The 26742-nt window shown below is 40.4% G+C and overlaps 1 protein-coding gene across 4 annotated transcripts; it reads left to right on the plus strand.

Annotated features, from left to right (window-relative positions):
- The first annotated feature begins 902 nt into the window (after nt 1-902).
- On the plus strand, nt 903-26335 carry SPPL2A (signal peptide peptidase like 2A). Of its 4 annotated transcripts, XM_064668857.1 has the most exons (17): nt 967-1165; nt 4721-4840; nt 6038-6220; nt 7035-7124; nt 10339-10472; nt 12543-12694; nt 13449-13545; nt 14851-14952; nt 16038-16119; nt 16422-16496; nt 17120-17176; nt 17333-17386; nt 17809-17908; nt 18756-18833; nt 19151-19311; nt 21434-21467; nt 26010-26335. In XM_064668857.1, the coding sequence occupies exons 1-17, from the start codon at nt 1112-1114 to the stop codon at nt 26039-26041; spliced, it is 1605 nt and encodes a 534-aa protein (XP_064524927.1). In that variant the 5' UTR covers nt 967-1111; the 3' UTR covers nt 26042-26335. The 4 variants fall into 4 exon arrangements, with proteins under 4 accessions (XP_064524930.1, XP_064524927.1, XP_064524929.1 ...); XM_064668860.1 differs by lacking the exon at nt 21434-21467 and having other exon boundaries at nt 903-1165; XM_064668859.1 differs by lacking the exon at nt 17333-17386.
- Nucleotides 26336-26742: the final 407 nt, after the last annotated feature.

Genomic DNA, 26742 nt, shown 5'->3' on the forward strand with positions numbered 1-26742 from the left:
CAGTATTGATCAAAACACTCCTTATGTACAGGTATGTAAAAGTTACTCAGATTTTTACAGCAACAGAGGAGCTTCCTGAAAAGTTGCCATAATGCAGCGGATAATGTTCTCTGTAGCTGTTTTACGTGGCTTTGTCCTTAGATTCACGCATAGGGAAAACCATGCGTGAAGGAATCTCCTTCCTCAGTAGTAATAACTAATAACCACTTAGTTTGTGAGCAACTCAAAGCAAGCTGGCTACCCACTCAAGGCTCTGATTGACTGATGCTGGACTGCAGCTCCACTCTCATCCTCTTGCCTCTCCCTTTCCCTCACTCCTCCCCCGTCTGGCTCATGGCCACATCCCCTTCTATCTACAACAATCCTTCTTATCTTCAGCCCTTCCCTTTCCCTGTGCACGCTGGCCCTGAGGCAGACCCGGCCCTTTGGGAAGGGGCAGGAGGGGACCGCGAACCAGCGCTGGAAAACCTCCAGTGAAATAAAAAAATGTTGCACAACTTCCTTTGCCGGTAAATCACGGAGCTGTTTCACCCCATCTCCTTCCCGCAAGTCGTTGCTGGCTCTTACATGTGATGCATCACAGCCCTTTTAATGCTCTCGAAACCTGGAAGACATCTCTGAACCCTCGGCCTTTCGTCAGAGGTCACACTTCGTTGTTCCTTGTACTCGTTTCTCTCACACAGGACATCCCGCTCTCCTCCCCACGCCTCTCTCCCACGGCTTTGTGTGTGCGCTGGACCGGGGCGAAACACCAGGAGCGCTTTGTCTGGGGAGACGTGAGGCCAACCAGGCCGTTCCCTCTCACTCGTAACGGCCCTGACGGGCCCCAGGGCCCTGTCAGTGCCCAAACCCCGCTCACCTGCAGCTGCAGGGCGGGACCCGGACTCGCCGAGAGCCGCAGGAAAAGGAGGCGGCACAGGCGGGGCGGGGACGCGCAGCCCCAGCGGCCGCCCCAGCGCCGCCCCCGCCCCGCCGGACCCGCCGCGTCCCGGGCCCGGGCCGGGGCCGCCGCACGGAACAGGAAGTGTCGCCGGGAGCCGGGAAAGGCTCGGCGGGGCCGAGCGGAGCCCGAGCCCAGCGAGGCCCCTCCCCGAGCGGCCGGCAGAGGACGATGGGGGCGGCCGGGCTGCTGTGGGCCCTGCTGGGGGCCCTGTTGCTCCCTCCGGTAAGGACGGCGCTGCCTGCGCTGGCGGATGGGGCCGCCCGGCGCTGCCGGCCGAGGGGCTCCCTGTGCCCGCCCGATGCCCGTTCCCGGGAGCTCCCGTCTCCCGGGCTGGGCTGGGCTGGGCTGGGCTCCCCCCGGCCCAGGGGCGGTTTCGCTCCGCAGAGCGGCCCGTGGGGTTTGGGCCTCGGGAGAGGCCCCGCGGTTCCCCCAGGCCAGGCCGGCTCCGGTCACGCGTTGGGAGTCGGGATAATAAATCTCCCGAGTGCCTGCGTGGGTAAACCTGTTGTTTCTAGGGGCTTTTAAATTACGGTGCAGGAAAGGGGGGAAGCTCGTGGTGTGTGTACGTGTCCTGTCTTTTGTCCTGTCCAGGGCCGTTTCGGTTTCGGTGTGGGACATACTCGGAGCTTCTCCCTTTCCACAGGTGGACATTGAAATCTGGCAGGCTGCTTTCTGCCAAATGGGGTAGTGAAAGAGGGAAGCCAGAAACCTCTGTAATCTGCTGAGTCAGTATGAAGGGCATATCTGCATTAAATGGTGCTCCACTAAATTGTTTGGTTGTTGTTGTTTGCTTTTTTTTGACATAGTTTTTATCTTGTTTTGGTAAGATAGGATGCAGCGTACTTCCTGTGTAGGAAGTCACCATTGAATATGTGACAGGTGCACAGCACTGTCTGTTAATGCCTTGAGAATGTTTGTGGATGAAGTAACTCATGTCTTCTCTCTGTGAGTCCCACATAGTTGTCACTGATTATGTTGGGGTTTTCTGAAGAGTGATTTTGCTCCTTAACCCAATGGTTGGCTGCTGTTGACAAGGGAAGGGGCATCTGCCCTCCTGTAAAGCTCCTGCCCCATGTCCTGCCTCCTCCTTTGCTCTACAAATGCAGTTGTAGCAGTGGTGAGCACTGGATTCTGTATCTGGAGTATTAACAGCATGGGGAGTTGGCCCTCAGGAAGGTCATAGGTGTTCAGAGCACCACTGCTGCTCTTTGGGCATGGGCACATGTTCCCCTGAGTCAGTGCCTGGAAAGAGGGAAGAAGGGACAGTTTGTGTGTGTCACAAGGCCACTGACAGAACAACAAAACGATGCTTGTTCTGTTCATGGCTGTTCTGTTCTCTTTCTTTCTTTCTATGTTATTACTTGCTAGGTGCAGAATACCTTCTCCCTGCTCCGTACCTTTGAGTTTCTGTATGTCTTACCTGGATGTTAATTATGGTGGATGTTGTAAATATAGGCTTGGTTTGGTCTCTGTGTCTGCTGGTTCATTTGAGTTCCTGTATTCTGCGTGGTGGGGTTACTGGTACGCTCCAAAGCTCAGCAGTCAGCTCCAGCTTGTATCCCTGCAGTGACAGGACATGTTAGGAAAATTAGAGAGCAAGAGACAGAGTGATGCTTCTTCTCTATCAAAGATAAGGAATTATAAAAAAAGTGTTTAAAGGTGCTAAGGAAGGGAAATACAATGAGAGAACTACCTTTCAAAAATAGGAAGGAGTTCGTTTGGAGGTGAGGGGCCATTGGGAACTGTCTGAACCTGAAGTGAGAGGAGATGGTGATGCCCCTTTAGGTGAGGACAGCTGTCACGCCTCTACACCATGTGGGAACATTTTTATGCTGGAGCAAGTCAGCCTATGGAAGCAGGTTAATCTTTTTCAGGACCTGTTTTTGTGGACACACTCTTAGTCTTTCTCTTAAGTAACAAGATTGAAAATGTGCTCAGTAAGAAATTTTTACTTTGCATGTATACTGAGAGTAGGATTTGTTCAGTGATGCAGCTGACTGCAAGGCCAGGTGCCCAAACCAGTAGCCCTTGTCTGTTGTGAAAGAAGGACACTGAAGCAATTAGAAAATGAGAGAACGTCAGCTGGATGCAACAGGATTTCAGGAGGGATGTTCCAAATGTGGTCCATCAATAGTGTTTCTTTTAATTTTTTTGACTTCTAAATGCTGTCTTCAGAGCTCAGCAATGAATACGTGTGGGTACATGTCACACTCTGGTCCTGCCTCCCTCCGCCTCATGAGGATGAATTGTGTTCCCTGATTCATCCCCAGGGAGGGAAAGCTTGCCAAACAAAACAAGCATATCAAATAGGCAAGTAATCACTCCTTCTAGGTAGATTTACGCTTGTGTAGCATTAACAGTTGATTTCCTGGGACCCAGAAGACACTTATTATTCTACTTTGTGAAGCAGAAAGAGCTTTTCATAGATAGAAACATCTGGGGTTTGCACCTGTTGAAGTCTTTACTGCTTTTAATTTGCTGTTAGTTTGTACTTTTAGGTGAGTGCACTTAAGAGGGAAGTTTGATAATTTTTGTGCTGATCATAAATCATGGAACAATTTATTTTAGCTGACAGCTGAAGAACTGTTCTATGTTAAACAGTTAATGTGCTCAGGCCCTTTGACACAGTTCTCCCAGCAGATGTTCCTGCGCTGTAGCCAATATAATGGATTCCTCCGAAGAAGGCTTTTTGCTATTCAAACCAGGCAGACATAAACCTCTGAAACAATATCGTCACATGCTTTTCTTTTCTCTCCAGTTCACACTTGCTGAAGAATACAGATCTGTGAGCTAGAGGAGAAATGCCTCTGTAGCACTGTTAATGGTTAGCATTGTATATCACAAGTATTTGGGCTTTCCCCCCATACCCACTTCTAGCTTAATGTCTCAGTGTTCTTTTATACAAATACGGAATTTACAACAGGATTTAAGTTTATTTGTTTTTAATCTAATGACACTTCTTGCTATGGAGCTCAGTTTCTGTCTCAAGACAGATAGATGAAATGAATTCATCTCCCAGTTTTCCTAAGGTGACACTTCTTTGAGATACAAATTATGTTTATTTTCAGTACTATGCAGCTGTAGCTGCATTTAATCTTTAGTCTGTTCATTTATCCACTGAAGCACCTGACCTTTATTAATGCTTAGGGAGAGGCATATATCATAAAATTATTAGAAGTTTTAAAATTCAGATGTATTAGTAAATAACAGAAATCATGTTATGTGAGGGAGTCTAATCTTAAGAAACACCAGTATTTCCTTAACTACACAAATTCTTTTTAAAGTACACTAGTTGGTCTCTGTGTTTACAGTTATTTGAGAAAAAATATTTCAGGAATTGTCATATCATACCTTTATTAGTAGGGGAAATTCTAGAGTCTGCAAGGAGGGAAAGACTTTCATCTTTTTTCCATGTGCTGTTCTAATTGCTTTCCATGTAAAGTTTTACACTTTTTGGAAGGCATGGGATACAGAATCTGAAATCATTTGCCTGGGTGTCTTGCTGGTATTCTATACTTGGTGACATGAGCTGTGCATATCATGAACACATTGTGTTTGCAAAGAGGAGAAGCAGCATTACAGTAACTAGGTTCTTGTTTTCTGGCCTGCTCTCAAGCTGCCCATCTCTCATGGAATTAGTCATTATGTAAAATAATTAAGTGAATAAATTCTTTTTCTCCTACCAGCTCTTTCTCTTCCTAACAGCTTTTTAGAGGGATGTCTGTATAAGTGGTATTCTGAGCTTTGTTTAATTCAGAACCCCCTGGTTTCTCGCAGGTGGCCGCGGATGAGGGGATCCTGCACGCCTCCGGGAGCGGGCTGCCCCCAGTGACAAAGGATTACTGCATCATTTACAATTCTAAGTGGACATCTCTTCCAAAAAGCCTGGACAATGCTGTAAGTAGCTTGTAGTCACAGTCTCTGAGAACTAGAATGCAGTATGAATTTGGGTCAGCTATAGCTGGTGTTCAAAATGTTAAGTAGGTGCTACACTGAATATTTACCATTTTGGGTCATGCTGTCCCCTCCCTGTCACCCCTCAAAAAAAAATTAGAGTGAGCTTTTCTATGCTTTAAAAAGATGGCTTCTAAAGCTTACAAAGGGATTCTCTCTCTGTGCTTAGAACCAGTTTTAAATGTGTTTATGTATTCATTTGATACCGTTAATTTCTTTCCTTCAGGTGTTATCATTATGTCTATGTTTTATATTTGGGAGTTAAAGTTCTGTTTATTTGTTTACAGAATCGATAATCTTTTGAAACAGATTTTTTTTATATTGGTTCAGCAATTTGATGTACTGTTTACTTGTCTTCAAAACATGTGGTGTAATAGATTATCTGGAATGCATCATCATGCCTTATTTTCTTAGTGTGTTGGTGTGAGGCAGAAATTAATGTTCTTTAGGCACTCTTCATATAAATAGGAAACACTTTGTGTTTGGGAGTGGTCAAGGCACTCTGCCTTCCGTTCTGTCATTCATTCACAGGGTAACTCAATGTAAAAAAGAGTAAAAATCATTTGTCTGCCTCAGACATCTTTGCTGGGCTACTTTAGTTAGTCAAGACATCCAAGTGGCTAAAGAAAATTGACAACAATTTAAACATAATTGTCAATATGAAATTAAACTTTGAAATAAGGATATAATTTTTTTACTACTATTTTGTAGTAAGTAATACATTATCAGACTCAACAGCAGGTTTTGAACAAGCATTATACTTTGGAACTCTGATTGTGTTGTATCCATCAGTGCCCTTTTGGGCACCTGGAAATATCACAGAGTGTACATTGGATTCCCCAGAACTGCAAGTAGGGGTTTTCCTACGTAACCAGTTTCTTATGTTTAATTTACAGGAACAACTGCTGTGAATTGCACTTAGAAACAGCCTGATTATTTCAGTTATATGCTGCTCTAAATGTCCCTCAGTATTGCAGGCTGCAGAAACTGCTGCTGTGATTTTATATTCCTGAATTAATGATTGTTTTCTGCTACACCTCTTTCTGGCAAACCTCGAGTTAAGGACCATAGTAATGTACTCATCTAGGTTAGTTTGTAATATCAAATTTCCTAGCTTTGTCATGTTTCTTTTCTCTGCAGACTTTCAGGACTCTGGAAAACCTGACTTCCACAGTCCTCTGCAGTTCATCTGAAGTTCCTTCTGGCATAATGAAGGACAAAGCAGTTGTAGTGATGAGAGGAAACTGCACCTTTTTGGAGAAAGCAAGAATTGCACAAAGTTTGGGTGCTAAGATGCTGTTGATTGCCAGTAAATCCGGGCTGGTAAGTTATAACACAGTTTTCTTGTGTGGTGAAATAGTGTCTTATCTGTTTGATCCAGTGAGGTGTTGTACAGGGTTAGCTGAGAGAAGCCCAAAAGCAGAGGACCCTGGCTATGAGTGGGATTCCAGTAGGAGTCATTAACCCTCCCACAGAGTGCTGTGCTGGTGGGACTGGTGTTCTGAGACTGAGTTACCTCTGTGCAATGCTGGGTTATGTCAGCTGCAAGTATCTACAACCACATTGTATTGTTATTCTCTTCCTTATAACTTCAGTCATGTTTCTGAATGCAAATACTTGTCTTTATCATTCCCTAATTTTAGTGCATTCAGAACTCCATGTAATCTTAGGTGATACTGTTTTAGACAGGTATGATAAAAATAAGCTACAAAAATGTGATCCAAATTTGAAGACAAAAGGGTATTTTGAGATATTTTCACAGATACTTCTGTTGCTTTTTTGTTCTCTATCACAGCTGCAACATTTTTGTACCAATATGTGCAATTTATGAATTTGTGTGATTATCATGAAAAATCAATCTTGTTTAAGAGGTGTAGAGAATAAAAACAGTTTTGATTATCCCTTGTAATACTATAAAAGCACAAGAGCTGTATGAATCCAGATGTGTTGTTAGTATCACCTGTTGTGATTTAAGTACATCTGTCTTCATTAACCTTTTGCACAGGGTGATGAATGAGCTTTTTGTTTTTTACCTTCCTGGAAATACACTGAAATTTAAAGGATAATCAGCTTTTAGGGATCTAACCTGCTTCACAAATAGGCTCAACATACTTATCACTTATACTTTGCCTTTTAGTCTGCTATTTCAGACAACAAGACTGATTTTGAAGATGTGACTCTTCCAGTTGCTCTTATAAGATACAATGACATAGTAGATATGCAGCTGGTAAGTAACAGAACTTCAGCATGTTATGGTTTGTATAAACTTAGTTATTTGAACAAATAAATAAAATAGTTTCAGGTTAGATACAGATGTCTGCCTGTTTTGAATGTGCATAGATACTGCTTTCAGTTTCTCAGAAGAGGATGGACATTAAATCATGGAAGTACTGGTCTTCCTAACTCAGGTGAATGAGAGAAAAGATTAGAACACTAAGAATGGGAAACACAATACTTAACTGGAGGTAAGGAAATCTTAGAGGTCTTCCTGCTAAACAAGATAAGCTGTCTTCCAGTAGACTTGTGTACAGTTACAGATCCTGAGAGGGCTGTTCCTTTGGAAGCTACAACAGTTGAGCTTGTAGCTATGGCACAATAGCTTTCAGGCAAGCAGCACCTTATCAAGTTGGATATTGAAGAGGGTGAAAGGGATTTTTATCTTTGCCAGATGAGGAGCTTTCTTTTTATATGGCGTGACAGCATCTGTTACAGTGTTAGGCAGTATAGTGTGAGTTTCTGCTCATGAGTTTATGGTGAGATGCCAAATGCTTGTCATTAAAATGAGGCACTTGTGGTATCTGCTACGCTTTATAAGCAGGGAAGTTTGTTTTGGGAAGTATATAGAATATTGCAGAGAGTTTTAAGGAAAACAATATATTTTCTTCAGTGTGGCTTTTTCTATTGTTATTGTTGTTTTAGGTTTTTTATTTAGTGTTAAATAGGTTTGCTAAGCAGGAGTTGCATTGCACATGTTTTTCTGTAGGGAGCAGAGGCTAGCTCTAACCTCTGTAGTCTTAGCTTCTTTGGATGAATTTGCAAGCTCACTTCACCATTTCTGCTCTTAATCTTCAGAGCTGCCATGGGAGATTGTCTTAGGTAAGTATGCAAACTGAAACTGCCTAGATTTATAGGACTTTTTGGTTGTTTGCTGTCTGTTCCCATTGAAGATTGCTACTTGCTGAGCACTGACACGACTGAAGGTTTGTGGTGACTGTTCTCAGTCTGCTGTAGCTTTGATAAATAATGTGGATTGGTTCAGGTTGTCCTCTGTCTTCAGATTTGTTCCTTCAAGTCAGACAAGTGTCATTTGCTTAGTTGAGTGATTTTAAAATGCCCTAGTAACATGAAAGGGAAGTGGGGCAAGGTTGGGTCCCTAATTGGCTCTCTGAGTCTTCTCTGCAGCACTTTATTGCCCTGTTTTGCTCAGGGTGGTGTCATGTAGAATCACTTCTGTATAGGCATAGTAATTCCCCAAAGCAACTTTGCTGGCAGATTGGTATGCCACATGATGTCTCATACTGCTGTTGAATCAGAGTTCATATTTGTCTTACAATGAGATAAAAGTAGTGAGGAACACAGCCCAGACTACAAGTGATCCTTTCCTAGTTCTGATACAGTTTTTTGCCAAAGCCTTCTGTCATGTCACTGGCAGCTGTTGTTTTGAATGGTATGTCCTGCTTAGACTCTGACAGCCATTGTACTCTTCCCACTACAGTTGTTTTTCTGGTCTAACTCTTTTTAAGGCTTCCAGCTTTCTCCTTTTATTTAGAAGAGACAGACAGCACCAGTCTGAGGGTAACTGGTTTGTATAAGCATTCTTTTTACTTTTTCTTACAAGACTTCATCTCTGTGAGCCTTCACCATTTGAGGTAGGTCTGTCATGTGTCTTAATAGCAATAGCACAGTGTCCCAGATCTAGTCAGTGAACAGCTGACAGCCCTCTTGCAGTTGTTATCTGATGCAATGTTTGATTGTAGTGCTCCCTGTGGAGGAAGTTGAGACTTTGCAAGTTTTTAGGGAAGAAAAGAACAATATAGGAACAAAAGGAAACAGTTACTTTAGATTCTAATGCAAACTATACTTTGTAAGATCTATGAAACTTAAAGGAAGAACTGGATTAAGATATGTTGGAATTTAATACTAAAAATGTATGAGCCTTTAGGTTTCTTGGGGGGTTTGGCACTTCTTTGAATCTGGTTTGTTTTTTTTTTTATTTTTTTTACATAGAGGATGCTGTAATTTGGATAGGGTTTTTTTCTCTTTAATGTTATGTTCCACTTCATACAACTGCAGTGTTTCACTGGAATTTAATTTTATTCCTTGTTTTCTGAACTTCCATAACTGCAGGCAAAAGAGTGATTCTGACTTTTTTTAGCCTGCAGAAAGGTTATTATCTGTAATTAGGTAACTCAGATGCTGAAATGAATCAGCTTTCTTCCCATGTGGCCACTGTATTCCACTGCACTACTGGGCTTCCCATTCAGTCTACTTCCAGTTTGATCTTCCTGTAGCCAAACCTGCCTGGCATGTTCTTCTGCTCTCCTGCTTTTATCTGACACGCAGACTGTAAACAAATCTGGGTTTTTTGCAGCATCTCTGAAGTCTGTTCTCACTGCATGGTAACTTTAGATGTCTTGACTTCCTTTGACTGCAACAGCAAGCCTGTCTCCCCTACCACCTTCCATTTTCTGTCAAATTATCATCCATTCTATGCTTCTTAAATCTCACCTTTCAGTCAAATGGAAGCATCTTGGTTTTGCTTTCAAGATTTTTTGTAGGATTCACTGAGTTACATCTCAGTGTTCTCTTCCATTTTCTTCACCGTCCTTCAATTGATTGTTTTATTTACTTAGGTCTCACATTTTATAAGTAATGTGAAATTGCTTTCTTCTCTTTTGAATCCATCTCAAATCATATTTATGTAAAGCTAGTAAATAACTTTCTGCCACTTGGATTTTTTGCTGTGTTCTCTCTGAAGCATCATGTCTATATCTGAACGGTGAGATTTGTGGTTTCAAGAGCTAGAGGTAGATCTCTGCTGGTATCTTAGTGGACCTGTGAGTTTGTATTTCAAGTGGATTACCTTAGATATGCTTTCCTGCAAAGAAGACATCTTTGGTAGTACTTGATATATTTGGGCTAGAGGCACAACTTCTGGGAAGTGTGGAAAGAATGCAAAGAAGTACCGTTTTGTCTTGTGGTATCTCTGTGTTTCCACACTGGTAGTAATAGGATTGTTTGCAAACCTGACCATCCTGAAAGATAACATGGAAAGCATTGCTTCTTGGCAAATATATGGGATCTTTTGTGCACTAAGTTGAAAACTTCCTCTCAGCATTGTATAGATCAAGAGCAGGAAACCAGGATGTACATCTTGTTGGAAAATAAACCCTATAATTTCTTTGTTCTCCTTATGAACCAACTTGTGTGTTATTTTTCAGACACTTGGAAATGAAGTTAATGTGACTCTGTATTCACCACCTTTGCCAGAGTTTGATTACAGCATGGTTGTCATCTTCCTAATTGCTGTGTCTACAGTGGCACTGGGAGGCTACTGGAGCGGAGTAGCAGAACTGTAAGTTTGTGAAATGGAGCTGCTTAAATTACATGGACTGCAAAGTGTGTGAAAACTGCCACTATCATCAGTGAGAAATTATTTTGCTTTATGCTGGTAGTTATAAAATTAGAAGATCCAAGTGCAATTAGCTGCTTTGCCATGAAATTTTTGAGCACTGGAACCTCTGAAAAATCACCTCAGATCTTTGAGGAGCCTTGAGTAGAAGTCCCTGAGGGATAATACAGCTCTTAGGAGAAGGAATGAGTTAACATTTTGATGAATTACCAAGCAGTCTGTAACTGGCATCATAGGTCTCCAATATCCACAATAGAAATTAGGTATTTTCATTACACCTTTCAAGTCCAGTGATTCAAGAGGTATTTCTGTAGTCGTATGTAGTGTCTACATTGGCAGGGGTCTGTACAGCTGCTCCATTCCAGCTGGCAGTGCAGCACTCCTGTCCCTAGGAACACTGGGAAATGCAGTTTGGTTGAGTCTGGCTGGCTCCAGATAAAGTCCAGCCTGGCTTATCTGCTTCAGCTTTGTGTGTTATCTGGTGGAGCAGCAGAGCTGGGGCAGCAGCAGGTCTAGGACTAGGAAAGGACAAGGAGGGAGCAGCAGTCCTTGTGCAGGGCAGAGGAGGGAGTGGAAGTGTAGAATGTGGCAAAGACAGAAACAAGGTAGTAGGGGTTTGTGCCCTATGCTGGGTGTGCAGCTTTAACAGATGCACAGAACTGGTTTTAGTCTGGGGTTAGCTGGCTATAGCTGGCCTTTGAGAGCATGGCATTATGCTGCAGTATTCTTGGGTGCCTGTGTATGCTGAATAGGCCAGTGTGTGTTGCTACCTTCCATGTCTCAGTGGTATTCTGGTGCTTTGGTCCCCAGAACAACAGGGAGAGGATTGTATGTGATAACAACAGCTTCCTCTTTCCCACTAGTTACGCAAATCTAGTGATTTTAAACAGATTAAAGAAGTAGAACGAGGGGAGGTGTATATGTTCTTTTTTTAAAAGGTTGGATCTGATTATTCTTCTTTTTCACCCTGCAGTGCTGCAGGGTGTGGCTGCTCTGACTGCTAAAATAACAACATGTGATGCTGTCTGCCATATTGAAAAATACCTAGGTGTAATTTATTAAACTTGTGAAAGTGCTCTTTCATAAATCTAGGGTGAGCTTTTTTTTTTAAAGCTGCTTATTCAAAGCATGTCTTCTGAGAAGGTGATTCATCTAACAAAGTGCCTTGCTCCTGTGGGTTTTTCTCTTTTGAAGGTGGCTGTTTGTGCTGAATTCAGCGTTTTGTAGTAGGTCCTGGGATTCATCAGGAACATGTTATCTGATGGGCAAGTTGCACTGGTGTCTGTACTAAAGAGTAGAAGGGCTATCTGCTCAAAGAACAAGCAGCAATTTAAGTCTCCTTATTTTGCATGGTGAGGTATAAATATGGAGTATGTATGTACAGAAATTTTACTCCTAGTGAAGGTCCCCAATTACACCCCCTCTCTTTCACTTACCCTTACACCTTATAATTACAGAGTAAAAGAACTAGTACATAGCCAGCTTCATTCTGCTAACATGAATGGGTTTTACAGACACTTAATGTCTAATTGAGGTGTTAAAACAGTGTGCAATACTCATGATTTTGATTTATTGTAGACATATTTATCAAATTGTCTACATTTAGCCCAAGAAATTTTGTAGGCAGAGGTCATGCCCTAACAGAGCTGAGTGTGTGCATCCTGGAAAGGAGTTTAAGAGTATTGGACTACTTTTCTTCATACAGATCAGGGTTTTGACTGGGGCATGCTCCTTAAAGTTGGCAGTCACCACACAATTGGAAAGGATTGCAGTTAAGAATCTTTTCCTTGTGATCTATGCTAGGCTGGAAGTGCATATCTTCATTAAAAATGGAGAGAAACTCAAACAGCAAGCATACCATTTTTTCTGTGGTTTTAAGTCTAATAATAGTTTGAAGGATTAAACTGGAACACTGTCAGTCTAAATGCTCTACAGCCAACAAATATGATCATAGTAAAAGATTTTCATAATCTGCCATTTGAGGTAAATGTGTTTGTCATTTTCTTAAAACAGGGAGAATCTGAAAGCAATAGCAAGTCCAGGGGAGAGAGAAACCAGACGGAAGAAGGAGGAAAATGTTACCTTCACCCCTGTAACAGTTATCTTGTTTGTTGCCATCTGTTGTGTCATGCTGGTCTTACTTTATTTCTTCTACAAGTGGTTAGGTAAGAAACAATGAATAATCTCATTTGACTTATTTTTTTATGTGATCTTATTAGGTGTTTAAGTCTGAAAGTAGATTTCTAAACTGGAATGAATGTAATTTTTTTAATTGTTCTCTCCATGTGTGAGTTGAAGGTTAAAAAGATGCAATTGCTACTTAAAGGAGAGAAGCTTTCTTCAACTGTCTTGCAAAGACTGTCTTAACAATGCTTATTCTGAATGAAGTGATGGGGAGAAGAAGTGACTAGCAATGAGTAAAAAAACTGTGTGATTTATGTCAACATTCTTGGGAGGATGGCAATGACAATTTGTTAGAGTTTGCTTGATGAGAATGTTTTTTAGTAGCTGGGATTTGGTGTTTGGTTTTAGTTTTTTGTAGTGAAGATCTGGGTAGAAAGCAATTTTGATACCTCTAAGTTAAGTTTTTGTTTGATGAGAACTTTGTCATGGCAGAGACACTCAGAATTGAGCACTTTCTGTCATCAGCTGACTATAGTCTCCAGTGACTGTATCAAGCACTGCTATAGCTGTTAACAGTTTATATCATGAAATCCTGGAATCCTCAAGGTTGGAAGAGACATTCAAATGATCCAGTCCAATGATCCACCCAACACTACCACCGTAACCCCTAAACCATATCACCCAGCACTAGATCCAGACACCTCTTGAACACAAAATATCAAATGTATGTTGTTGTGTTTGATTCCTGTTTGTTATTTTTTGTCACTGATTCCCATCTTCATTCTTTTTATTTAGTGTATGTTATAATATCAGTCTTCTGCTTGGCCTCTGCGATGAGTCTGTACAACTGTCTGGCAGCATTAGTAGGAGAAATCCCATTTGGGCAGTGCAGGTATTGTTCACCTTCAGTTATTATGAGTGTGAGGTTTCCTTTGCATATCTTCTGGTTGCTACTCAATGTGGCGTGAAAATATGAGTTTGACAAAGTATTTCCTGTATGGTTTAGCACGGGGGATAGTTACAAAAGAAAATTACAAGCTTCTGTAATAGATATTAAAGGTATCTGTTGCATAATCAACAGTTAAAATAGTTGTGGGAGATTTTCTGCATTACCTTCATTGGAAAGCATTGCTGTAGTCAAGTTTGAAAGGCTCTGCTTGGCTGTCTGAGCTTGGTTTTACCAAATTCTGATTGCCTGTCGTGTGCTCACTTTGTTCATCAAGGAACTTTGTAAGGGGGGGATCCTACACATTTGATCCTGTTTTGAACAAGTACTGCCTTGTAGGCAGTAGAGGGTTTTTTCCCTCATATTACTCTATACTGTACCTGTGAAATGCCAAGTATTAACTTTATTGCAAAGGCAACACATTGCTCATGTCATCCATGTTGGAAGGCAGCAGTTACAGTCCTGACTTGGGTGGTGTGTTGTCAGTGTACAGACAGCCTCTTTTTACTACTCTGGGTTAAATATCCTGCAGTTATTAGTGAGTATGGGAGTGCCCCTGTTTTCCTCTCTTGTATTTTCACTTCAAAAATCCTGAATGTTTAATGCAACAAATGATTCTTTTTCCCCAAAAGAATGATGCTTATGAACTCGGAATCATGGAATTCTGTTTACCTGTTCCTTAGTGCAGGATATTTGTGCCAGGTGATCCAGCAGCCCATCAAAGGTAGAGATCAGGTAGAAAAGACAGCAGGTTTTGTGTAAGCTGCAGGCATTACTTCTGTCAGTTAATATCAGTTCAAGAACTGTCCCAGACAACTGGAAACAGATATTGGCTCACAATTTTGCAGTACATAGTTACCCCATTTTAAATCTTCTATTATGTGTCCTAAAACTGATTTTCCTCACCACCACCCTTTTGTGCAATCATGACACGGCTGTCCCTCACTGACAGTTCAGTTAACTGACAGAAATGGATTTAACAAACTCAACCTGCTTGCTACCTTCTCTGGATGTGTTTGCTAAAATGAGGACAGGCCATCAAAGCCCCACTTGGCTGGTTTTTAGTGTAGTCCAGAAAAAGATTGGTGCTGCAGTTGCAAGAATAATGTCGCTTTAGTCTGGACAGAACAGCTGGGCAAAGGAGAAGCTTTTGGGATGAGAACAGCTGGTCAGCTTAAGGAAATGTGATAGAACAGGCATATGTCTTGGCTGTTGCAGGCTTTCTCTTTTAATTTAATTATTTTCTTTTAGGATTACATGTTGTAACAAAACCATTGAAGTGAGGCTTATTTTTCTTGCTGTGTTCTGCACAGCAGCAGCTGTTGTCTGGGCAGTGTTTCGAAATGAAGACAGGTAAGTGGTGCATTCTAACTTCAGAGTAATATGAATAATTGGCATTAATGAACTTCCCATCCTACCACTAATCCTGGAGTGTAGCATCCTTCTAAACTCCAGTGCCAATTTCAAAAAAGTCATGAAAGTATTTATGAAGCTTAACAAGCCTGGGAGTAATAGAGAACAAAGCTATGCAAATGAACTGTGTGGTAATTTGAAGTTACAAGAAAACCTGTGAAGATGAGGAAGAACTAGCTTGATTGCTAAGGATTGCCCCAGAAGGAAAAGGTCCAGAAGAGCATAGGGACCTGAGGTCCTGTGCTTCCTCTGGGCCTGTAGAAGCACAGGACCACAAGTACACAAGTATTGCAGTACATCCCAAGTAGCATCTTAAGCCAGATGCTCAGTAGGGCTCCCAGTCAAGTGAGCAATCACACAAGTGGACACCAAGGCCCTCTTCTAGCCCATGTTCAACTCGTTTTCTCTTTAGAACATTGATGAAGAAAACTGTTAGGGTATAATCCCAGCTGAAAACCAAGCCCCCCACAGCTGTTGGCTTAGTCCACCCCCAGTGGGATGGGGGAGAGAATCAGAAGGGTTAAAAGAGAGAAAACTCATGGGTTGAGAAAAAGGCAGTTTAATAGGCAATAGTTAAATCAGAAGCTGCACATGCAAGCAGAGCAAAACAAGGAATTCATTCACCACTTCCCATGGGCAGACAGCTGTCTGCCATCCCCAGGAAAGCAGGGCTCCATCGTGCATTACAGTGACATGGGAAGGCAAATGCCATCACTCTGAACATCACCCCCTTCCTCCTTCTTCCCCCAGCTTTATATGCTGGGCATGGCACACATGGTCTGGGATATCCTTTGGGCCAGCTGGGCCCAAGCTGTCCTGGCTGTGTCCTGTCCCAGCTCCTTGTGCACCCCCAGCCTCCTCACTGGTGGGGTGGGGTGAGAAGCAGAAAAGGCCTTGGCTCTGTGTAAGCACTGCTTGACTACCTACAGCATCCCTGTGTTATCAACACTGTTTCCAGCACAAATCCAAAACATAAGCCATACCAGCTAGTGTTACAACCTGTAAAAATGTATTTTTATTTTTAGGTGGGCTTGGATTTTGCAAGATATTTTGGGAGTTGCCTTCTGCCTAAACTTCATTAAAACACTGAAAATGCCCAACTTTAAGGTACTGTAAGTTGCTTACCTTAACATAGTATTCTACTGCCCTGAATCTGGAAGTTTATTGTCAGGAAATAGATTTTCAACACTCAAGAAATCTATATTAAAAAATGTAATCTTTACAATTTTTAATAATTATTAAAAGACACTAACCCTCTTCTAAGTGTTATGCCAGATTAAAAAGCATGGCATGGGGTGGAGTTGGGTTGGGTTGGTTTTTACATGGTGGCACAATAGTGGTACCAGAATCCAGCTATGTAATCCTTGAAAACCCACAGTAATATTTTCTTCTCTTTTTTTTTTTACCAGTCCTGTGTAATACTTCTAGGCCTTCTGCTTCTATATGATGTGTTTTTTGTCTTCATAACACCATTTATCACGAAGGTATGTCTGTGAATTTATCTTAACAAAAATGTCTGGTTACTGGGGCAGTGCTTTTGTCCAACAGGTCAGTGTTTTCAGAATTCTCAAGAAGGAAAAGCTGACTTTCTTTTCTTTTCTACCCATTTAAAACAACAATGGCCTAAATTTTTATGGCAATCACATGGCCAAAAGTAAACTGTCCCCAGTTGAGGGACAGTGTGATGATGAGAAATTGCTGCCCTCCAGTTTTTTTCCTTCTTTTGCTTTAAACACCTGTATATTGGAACATGCTCTAGTATTTTCTGCCATGCTCACTTGCAGTGTAGTATGAATTCTGTACAAGCATCACCTGCTCTTGTTTTGAAGCAGAAAAGCTCATGGCAGAAAAAGCTGACATGTTTTTATCTAAACTTCCAGCTACATCTAGTGGACTTGTAGTTTGGGGCTTTTTTTAACAGTGGTTTTAGGCTGGACTACATGATTTTTATTGTATAATACTGTACAATACTTGTGCATTTGCTTTGATGTTCAGGATTTTTCCAATCCTGAATTGTAGGTGGAGGTACAAGCAGTTTTTGTAAATGTAGTATGAAAATTTTGATGCATTAAACCACTAACTTTTGGAAAAATAACTGTAATTTCAGAATGGGGCAAGTATAATGGTTGAAGTTGCAGCTGGTCCCTTTGGAAACAGTGAAAAGGTATGAAAAGTCATTTTAACACGTGCGGCATAAAAATACTGACTCTGCGTAGCTAATTCATAGTGCGCTTTTTGGCATAACTTTCTCACAAAATACAGCAGCTTCTGCTATTTTCTTATAAGTATTAAATTCCTGTTGACTTGGGTTTGATCCTAGAGTGATGGAAACTTGGTGGAAGTCCCTACTGAACGCTCAGCTCCCCATGAGAAAGTAAGGATTGTATTTCAGATACTGGATTTTTAAATTATTCCCTCTGAAAAGACTATTCTTTTGGGGAAAACCTGACTGTCCAAATTTCTCTTCAGGGCCTGGATATCATTGATCAGTATTCTATAGTTAGGTTAATAATCCAGATTTGTTACTCCAATTACATGGTTAAATATTGTTTTAACTTTTTTTTTGGTGTGTATATTATTTGTAAATCTGAAATTCCAGCTTACCTGTTGCCTTAAGCTTTATCTATTTTCTGTGTTGGTTTCTGGTTTTTACTTTAGGTTCGACCTATTTTAAAGTTCTGCATTAACAATAAATTAATTATATTTTAACTGTTTATTAAATTAAGCAACCAAAAATCCAAAACACCAGGATGCTTTAGATGAGATTTATGTGGCTTCTGAAATAATGTTTTCCAGTTACCTGTGGTTATTAGAGTGCCTAGACTTGAACACTCTGCATCGACACTGTGTGACTTGCCATTTTCATTGCTGGGTTTTGGAGACATTATTGTCCCAGGTGAGCAAAGGTTTTGGTAATTGTAACTTAAGGTTAAATATTTTGGGTTTGATTCTCAACTGACTTACAGTAGAGCTTATTCACAGAGTAATTACTAAATCAAGTGCTGCAGTTTGCCTTGATCTGTCAGTGCAGAATACAACAGAAGCCACAACAGAAGAAGAAAGCTTGGTGTGTTGCAGAACACTTCAATTGTGACAGGTTTTTTCTGTTGGGCTGGATTGTGTAAATACAAGTCACATGGATAAATCCAGTTGTCAGTATTAACTAAATTTCATCCAAATCTCACAGAAAGTAGGTATTCTGTGACTTCATGGGATTTTTGTATCCAAGACTACATAATTAGAGGTGAAGTAACAGAAAATATATTGCCCAATTTTTCCATCTTTGTCAGAAGAGCTGAATTTTGCCATAGTTGGAGTGTTGAGCAAACTACTTAAGCACGTGTAGGCAAAATTGCTGAATGTTAAGTGTGAGCATTAGAATCCTGTCGAAGAAAAGTATTAAAAATAGGTTGTTACTCTTGTGTGTTAGAAAACTGAAAACAGCCTACAATAGTATAATTACTGAAAATGTAATTAGCTTGCTTAAAAAACAAACCCTTTTAATATTGAGCTCACTTGGCTCATATTTCCAGTATGGTTTTGAATTCCTGGGCTTACTGTAGGATTTCTTAAACTGGTTCTTGGCTTTCCAGAAATAGATGGGAAGAAGATAACATACAGTAGTGGGAAGTCTTACTATAAATTTTTTTTATGCTGCTTTCATTTGGAGATTGGGGAGAGGAAAATTCCTGGCCAGACATTTCATTAATCCTTTTCCTTTTTAAATTTTTTTTTCCTTCAAGGGCTTCTGGTTGCTTATTGTCGAAGATTTGATGTTCAAACAAGTTCATCTTCTGTATACTACATTTCCTGCACAATAGGTAAATCATGTGATATTTCAGTATTGTTGGTCTTTGTTTAAATGTCAGAACTAGGTAGTTTTCTTGAGGTAAAAGTTCAATGTTGTCAAGAATCTCTTTATAAACTCTTTTTAGTGTGCCTGCTAATATTTAAAGTGACTATTCTTAAAGGTAGTCAGTTGCTTTGAGAAATCTTGCAAATGCAGAACAACCAGTTGTCTGTCTTCAGTTATATTAACAAGGAAGATACTGCTTTAAAAAAAATAATTCTGGCTTATCTGACTTAATCTAAAAATTCTCCTGTTCTTGATTGTGTCTGTATAAATATCTTTTTATAGCTTATGCTGTTGGTATGGTGCTGACTTTTGTTGTTCTGGCACTAATGAAGATGGGACAACCTGCCCTTCTCTATCTTGTACCATGTACACTCATCACCAGCTCACTTGTTGCCTGGAGGCGCAAAGAGATGAAGAAGTTTTGGAAAGGAAGCAGTTACCAGGTAGGCTGGATGCCTTGGGTTAATTCCTTTGAGTATATGCTTCTTTGAGTACTTGGTAATAAATCACCTGCAGTCCCATTTTTGCTGGTCTTCCTGTGATCTTTTGGAACTAATAAGGAAAAGCAGTTTTTACTTTTAGAAAATCTTAGTCTAGGAGTTGACATGGAGAACAGAGCTTAAGGGAGATGAAATAGCTGGTTCAGTACTTAGGGAGGAAAAGTAGTTTGTTCTATTTTCATAAATCTGTTCTCGTAATTTGACATTCCTCATCGATCATCTTGATGTAGTATGACATGAGTCACTGAACTAAGCATGCAGACTCCAATCTGCACTAGTCCTGTATCAGAGACAGTTCCAAAAAGGTTGGTGATCAACTAGAATTTTAGAAACTTTCCATGCATCACTGATATCCTGCACTGTCAGGATTGTACCGAGCACTCAGCAACAAAATAGCTGGGTGGTTACATAAGTGTTTCCTGTCATAGCACACACTGTGGGCACACTGCCTTGGGCATTCTGCATTTCCCCCTTGGTTATGTCTGACACTACCCAGGAATTGCACTCCTTAAAATCCCACCTGCTGTCTGTGGCCACGTGCACATTTCCCTGCTGGAACTCGCTGTGGTAGCTGAGTGTGCCAGTAGCCCTTGTGAGCTGGCACTGATCATAAGGCAGACCAATCTCAGATTACGTTTTGCTTGAGACCTAAAGTCCAATATGGTGTGAGTTCAGACCCTCACCTGTGTCTAGGCTGTGTTGAACTCTGAGATTGGGTAGTTTCTTGTGGGGGAAGGTGGGTGTCAGGTTGATGGAAAGGAGCAGCTCCTGCTTTTTCAACTTCTGGATTGCAAGGTTTAAGTGGGTTAGTGGAAATCAAGGGTAATTCTTGTAAATGTAAAACTACAGGCAGGCAGCTCCTATAGTATTACAACTAAACACTGCAGCTGAACCTTTTGTTCATCTAACTAATATTGTACACCTGCTTCAGCTGGAGGTTGGCTAGGTGTGAAATTACTCTGGTGATTTTCAGCTTTAACTAGATACCCTGTCTTTTTGTCTACAAAAGCACCTTTTCTCCTTTCTGAGGTCCAGTGAATAGAAATGTTCCTCTGTAGGTCTGAATGAATTTGGCTTACTGTGCATTTATATATAAATTGGTGACTGTTTGCTATCCTAAAATGAACAGCATCATATATATGAAGCCCAGTAGCTCTGGGTTTGTTAGGGGCAAAATGCTTTGCAATTTATTTTCTTCACTTGAGTTCTGAGTAAGACTGGCCTAAGTAAATTTGGCAGCTCTCCTGAGCAAAAAAAATTTCTTGTACTTCTTGTAGCAAAACTCATACTTGAAAGAATTATGTTGCCATAGTAGTTATTTCGTGTCCTTTCAACTGGTTTCTTGAAGGATTAAAACTACTCTGAACTTCAGCTTGTTTTGAGGTCAGATGACTTCCATTTCTAGCATGATTTAAAATGTTGATTTCAACCCCCACTCTACCACCCCAAGTAGACTCGTCTGTGATTGAGCACCTCTGTGTAACTTTGCTAAATCCTATTTTTCTATAACTATCTGAAGAATATTTTTATATTAATTTTTCTTCCCAGAGGGTGTTATTCAAGTTGCACTCTGGAAATGCTGCAGTGTTGATCTTTTCATTTGATGTTCTCCTCACCTAAAGCTGTATTTTGAACTGTCTTTACTGCACTTACAAACAAACATGCCAAAACTCCAAACAAACAAACAAAACCCCAAACCACCCCAGCCCACACAGGCCTGGGGTTGAAATGTCCAGTTTTCAGTGCTCAGTCTAAGGAGGAAGATAGAGAAAGGTGTCAGAAGACTTTTTTGGCTACAGCTGTGGTGATTTTGACTTGGGGAGAGGTGCCCCATTGACAAGGGTAGTCAGACTTGTGGAGAGGTTTGCTTTGTCCTCATGGGAGCAGAGAAACCTTGCACAGTTGTTAGAGCAAAGTGTCCTAAGAATAGAGGTAGAAGAGCATGTGCAGTGCATCAGGTGACTAAACTTCATGGTAGTTCATTAGTTAGCTTTTTTGAGTTTTGGGTTTTTCTGATTTTTGTTGGTTTTGTTGCATATGGTTTTAATAATTGAATTTTATTTAGGTATCGGACTCGTCCAGGACGCCTTTGCTACAAGGTGTGATTATGGTCTTCTTTTAAATGCAACTTGCTTAATCATCTTGTGGTTTCTTTTTTCCTTTTTTTCCCTCTGCTTCCTCTTTTCAGTCTTTTTTGCATCTACTTTTTAATTTCTCTGAATAGCTCAATATAAGGGGATAGAACTGAAGACAAAATATAAATCTGTCATCGCACTTGAGTGTTTTGGGTTTTTTATTTTTTTAAAGGAATACAGGAAAATGTAATTAAGTAGCAACAGAGCCATGATTCCTAAGCCTGAAGGCAGGCTTCCTATGCTTCTCTGCTTTCTAACTTCCCAAATCCTTAGGAGTGTCTTAAAATATTTACAACTGATGTTATTTTCTCTTCTGTTACCTATATTGAAGTCCTTCACCTGATTTTTCTGTGTCAGTGCATTGACATGAAACCTGCTTAGTGCTAAACAAAAATTGTCATATTCTGTTATAACGCTGAGCATGATAAATTTGCCTTTAGTAATTGCACCTACTGTCCCTCTGTCACCTGACTGCTGCACAGTGTCCTTTACCCCGTCCTGCCTGCACTGCTTGCAGTGGGAGCCAGGATTCAGACCAGCTTTTGTGGTCTGCAGCAAGGTTTGACCTTTCTGGGCTGTAGCTCATGACTGCTAACACTGATGGTATTTATTTTTACTGTCCACATAGCTTGGAGGGAGCAGTGCAAGCTTTCAAATTTCAGCTTCATGTGGAATTTAAATATAATCTTGAATTATAGTTGCTGGTCTGGAGTTCTACATCTATTTATAAAGCGTAGGGTGTCTGCTCTGTACACTGAAGACGATTTGAGATGGTGAACTCTCCCTGACTGTGTCTGAAATTCTCAATTAAAAAGTACTTCTCGTTAGCTTCTTTCTTCTAATAAAGAGAACTTTAACAATTTAAGTCTCATTAAAAAGCCTTAATAATAAAGAAATTAGATATAAACTGAAGATGATATTAGAAAGTGGGAGGGGTTGAGTGCAAATTAGAAGCAGATGGTGAGACTGTATTTTTATAGCTTAAAACTATTCTGTCCTGCTCTGTGCACTCAAGTTCTTGGATAGGTTTGTTAAAACCAGTTTTTCAGTTTCTGCTTTATACATATGACAAATACTTGACTCCTCAAGATAGCTCTGAGGTCCCATAATTCATAGCTGAGATCATTTGTTTCTGTGTAATGATGCAGTCTGAAATTCTAGTTATGCTCTGTGTGGCTTTTTTATGGAGTAGTCTTGAGCTGTAATGAGTTGCTGCACAGGAAAACATTTTAACTATTCTGAAGCACAGGCACAGGCATTTCTTGGGAGAGTAATGTACCGACTTTCCTGCCACCTAAATAGGCAGTATTGCTGCTGTGGAGTGTATAATAAAGGTTTTTCTGTGTTTTCTGGATTACTTATACTTCTCATGCATGCCTGCATGATAAACTAATTTCATACTTATTTTCCAGTTATTAATTTTAAAATACTAGTTTTTTTGCATCAGTACAAACTATGAAATACTTTTAGTAGTAACATGAAAAATCTAGTGGACTAATGCAACTTTGAAATTTTCTACATAGGACAGTTGCAACTTCTAAGAGTTTGTCAGTTTTAAGTGCTTGGCACTTCTTATCTCTGTTTGAAGTAATAAATCAACAGATTTGGCATTGGCATGTTACACAGCATGCACCTGCAGTTTAGTACCATCATTTTTATAATCACATTTTTAGAAACTCACAGATTCATCATACCTGTGAGTTGTTAAGAATTCTGTGAATGCAACATCATCCAAGTGAATCTTGCAGACAAGTGTGTCTTAGGTACTGTGTAGTCTTACAGGGAGGAGTTGGTATTGCCATTTCTAGTTTGGCTCTGTGGGAGTGCTTTTTTGGGGTGAGTTTGCTGGGTTTAGTTTTTAATTGTTCACCGTGTTAGGAGATAGGTTAAACATAAATGTATTTCAGTTACAAAGCTGTCTTAACACCTCCCCCTTAAAAACTGTCAGGAATTCAGATGTGGGAGCAGAGCTTCTAAATCTCTTCCACTTTTAAACATGTTCATCAGCTCTCCACAATGTCAGATTGCTTTGACTCTTTTGAGGGTTAAAACAACAACTTTGTCCAGGATTGTATCGAGGTGCCTTCATTTTGCTACTGGTTGTCATAAAGATTCCTGCAACTTCTGCTGAGGCTTTGAGGATGGAGTTGTCCTGAGAGAATCTACAATGGAGATACATCTGTGGGAAAAGCTGCTTAATGCAATGTCAGACTTTTAGAGAGGCACCTGTTGTCCCCAGCTTCAAGTTATGGGCTGTCCTTCAATGTGGAAGAGAGATTAGAAATGGGGTGGGGTGGCTTTTTTAACTTTGTAACATTTATATAAAAAGAAAACAAAAAACCCCCATCAAAACATCCTTGATGCTTTACTGGGCCTTTTAAAGTTTTTTTCAGGTTTTTAAAAGTTAACTTAAAAATCTGATTATTAAGTTGAGAATTTAAAATTTAAATACAGGTGCTGTCTCCAGCATTTGTACAAAAAAGTACATTTTTTGCTACTTCCAGTGTTGTAGGATTAAGAAAAGAACCTTTGATTATGGAATACACCGAATTGTTGCGAATAGCGGTGACTCTTAACTCTAGAACCATCTTGTCTCTGCTGACCAAAATTACCTTCTCTCTGCCAGCTGTTAGATGATCTTCCCTGGGATGAAGGAGGATATATGGCACGACTTGATGTAATATGGTACTGTGGGGGGAGGTTGTTCTTGTTTTATCCTGGAAACAAATACTTCAGTCTTCATTCCAAGGGATGGTTTGAGTTCTGTAATTGTAGGGAGTGTTTTGCTTTGGGTGACTTTTGATGTGGATTTTTGGTTACAGTGCAGGGAGAAAAGTCTGAATATACTGAAATGAATGCAAAATTGTCATTGTCACAGGAGCTGCATGTTCACTGCTGGACTGAGTGTGTGCTGTTGCTGTAACTCAGTTCTTAGGTCTGTTGGCAAGACTGGTGCCTGCCTTTATTCTTATTGTCTTAATTCTGACACATGAAGAAAGAGTTGTGAAAGACCTTTTCTGGTCTGAGTCAAATTGATACTGTGGCCACTAGGCTCTCCTGAGCATTACCCAAATCCCACTGACTTGTTTTTGGGAACTGTCAGCTTACTGTACAGCATGTTGGTGTGGCTGGACTGTGAAACAGCTTGTTTAAGCAAACCTGCTTTTGATAAGGTGTATTTGTGGGCCATTCAATGAAACAATTCTGTTGGCATAAAAGAAGGAATGGCACAGAGATGGGTCACAGCTGGAGAAGAAGAGAGAAGTTAATGGAACTTGTCTCTTTGCCCTGTACATAGAATTATATCACACTAAAATGTGTACAGCACAACAGTGTCAGAGCCTGTTGCCAAGGATTCTCCAGTGGGTGCTAGTAAACAAGGAACCTATTGTGTGGAAATCTGCCCAGCTTAGATCAGAACCCACACAGTGAGCAGCTGTTTTACAGAAAGACAGGGAGAATTCTCACTCCTGGGCTGGTTATTCCACTAAGGAAGAACGTCCGTGTGGTTTTCTACCTTTTGATGCTGAATGCATTATCCCTTGTCCTAATAATCCTGCCACGCTGGGCACATGAGCTCCTTGGCACTTTGTTTTTCAGCATTGGTTGTGCTACTTGTGTATCTTCTATCTATGGTTGTCAGCTACCAAAACTGTCCAGTTCTTGGCCTCTTGTTCATTATGTTTAATTCTGAAGCCCTCGAACTGATGGTCTTGGTTTGTCTCACTAACAAATGTGTACTTTACCTGTGTAATACATTCAATGACTTTTCCCAAGGGGAAGACCAGAGCCTTCATTGCCCTCTAGCAGTACAGCAGTGGATAGGGAAATGGGGCTTTTTAGTTGGGACAAGTACAAATTTGTCTTGTGTTATTCAAGTGATCTAATCAGTTACATTAATTGGAAAGTATAATCAGTCTACATAATAATCTGGTTTAGATTCTCATCTGTTGCAGGACTTTACAGTTCCATTTCCCTTATCCTCTTTAAAATAGAAGGAAAATTTACAAAGAGATGTTACCAAGAGTTAGTTTTTACTAATAATGATAGGTAGCCTTTACAGCCGTGAAAAGAGAAAGCCACTCTTTTCTGTTCAAGCTGTTGCTTGCTACCTGTAAACGTCAGGTTAGATCCTAGAGTCTACTTCCAGTTCTGAAAACTGTGTCTTTGAAGAATTTGCTTAAACCCAATTGTTTTTTTTGTTCTTTGTATTTAATAATCAAGATACTTCTGACTCATAAGTTTAATTTCTTATAGAGGACTTGAGTCCTTGGTTGGAGAATGCTTTTGTAGTGGAAAGCATTAGCTAATGGAGCTTTGATTATTTAGCTTGAATACTTCTTTGATCTATAGAGGACTTCCTATCTGTATGCTGCTAAAATGTACTCTAACAAATGTTTAATTATATTTCTCTTAGCTAACAAATACTTCAGATCAATGGGGGGAAAGCAATATTTCTTTATAAAGAGCCATCTCTTTTCCTTTCTTTTTTCTTTTTACATTTAGATGATGGAACACCTGGATTACACAGGAAATGAAGAAAGCACAGCATCGGCCCCTGAACAGCCTGGAGGACAATAACATATGGGATCCTGATTCAAAATGGCATTTGAATTTTCAACAACTGAATTACACTAAATTTGGTGAAATTTTACAGTAGAGTGTTTCCCACTCTGTGTAAAAGGGTTTTTTATTCCTGCACCTATATTTTTATGGAAAATATTGTTAACGACATAAAAGTAATCAAAATAGACTTGCATTTTTACAGCCAAACCATAGCTAGTAAAACTGTGCCTTATTTCAATTTAAATAAAAGGATATTTTCTATGCAATTTTCCAACTGTGTTTCTATACAGTATATTTTTGTACAAGTTGCTTGCCCATATTGGTTTGATGCCTGAAGTGGTTTTTTAAAACTTTGATTGACTAGTCGAGTTTCTTTAAAAGAAAACACAGTACCTTTCCTAGCATTTCCTTCCAGATTTTGAATGCAACGTTGGATTGTAATGCAGCTATAGCAACTGAGGAATGAAAGTATAGTTCCATTACTACAAGTAATTCAGTAAACAGTGTGTGTGTGTCTATGTACGTTGTAAGCCATAAAATCAATAACAGGGCAAATTTAGTGTGGGGTTGTGAGCTCTTCCTCCCTCCTCCCCCGTTGTATCACTGGCTTATGCCTTAACTGTGAAAATTGCTAAGCTTGGGTGCAAGTCTTTGGATTGTACACATCACCAAA

This window comes from Pseudopipra pipra, chromosome 12 (genome assembly GCF_036250125.1).
Source record: "Pseudopipra pipra isolate bDixPip1 chromosome 12, bDixPip1.hap1, whole genome shotgun sequence".
NCBI lineage: Eukaryota > Metazoa > Chordata > Aves > Passeriformes > Pipridae > Pseudopipra > Pseudopipra pipra.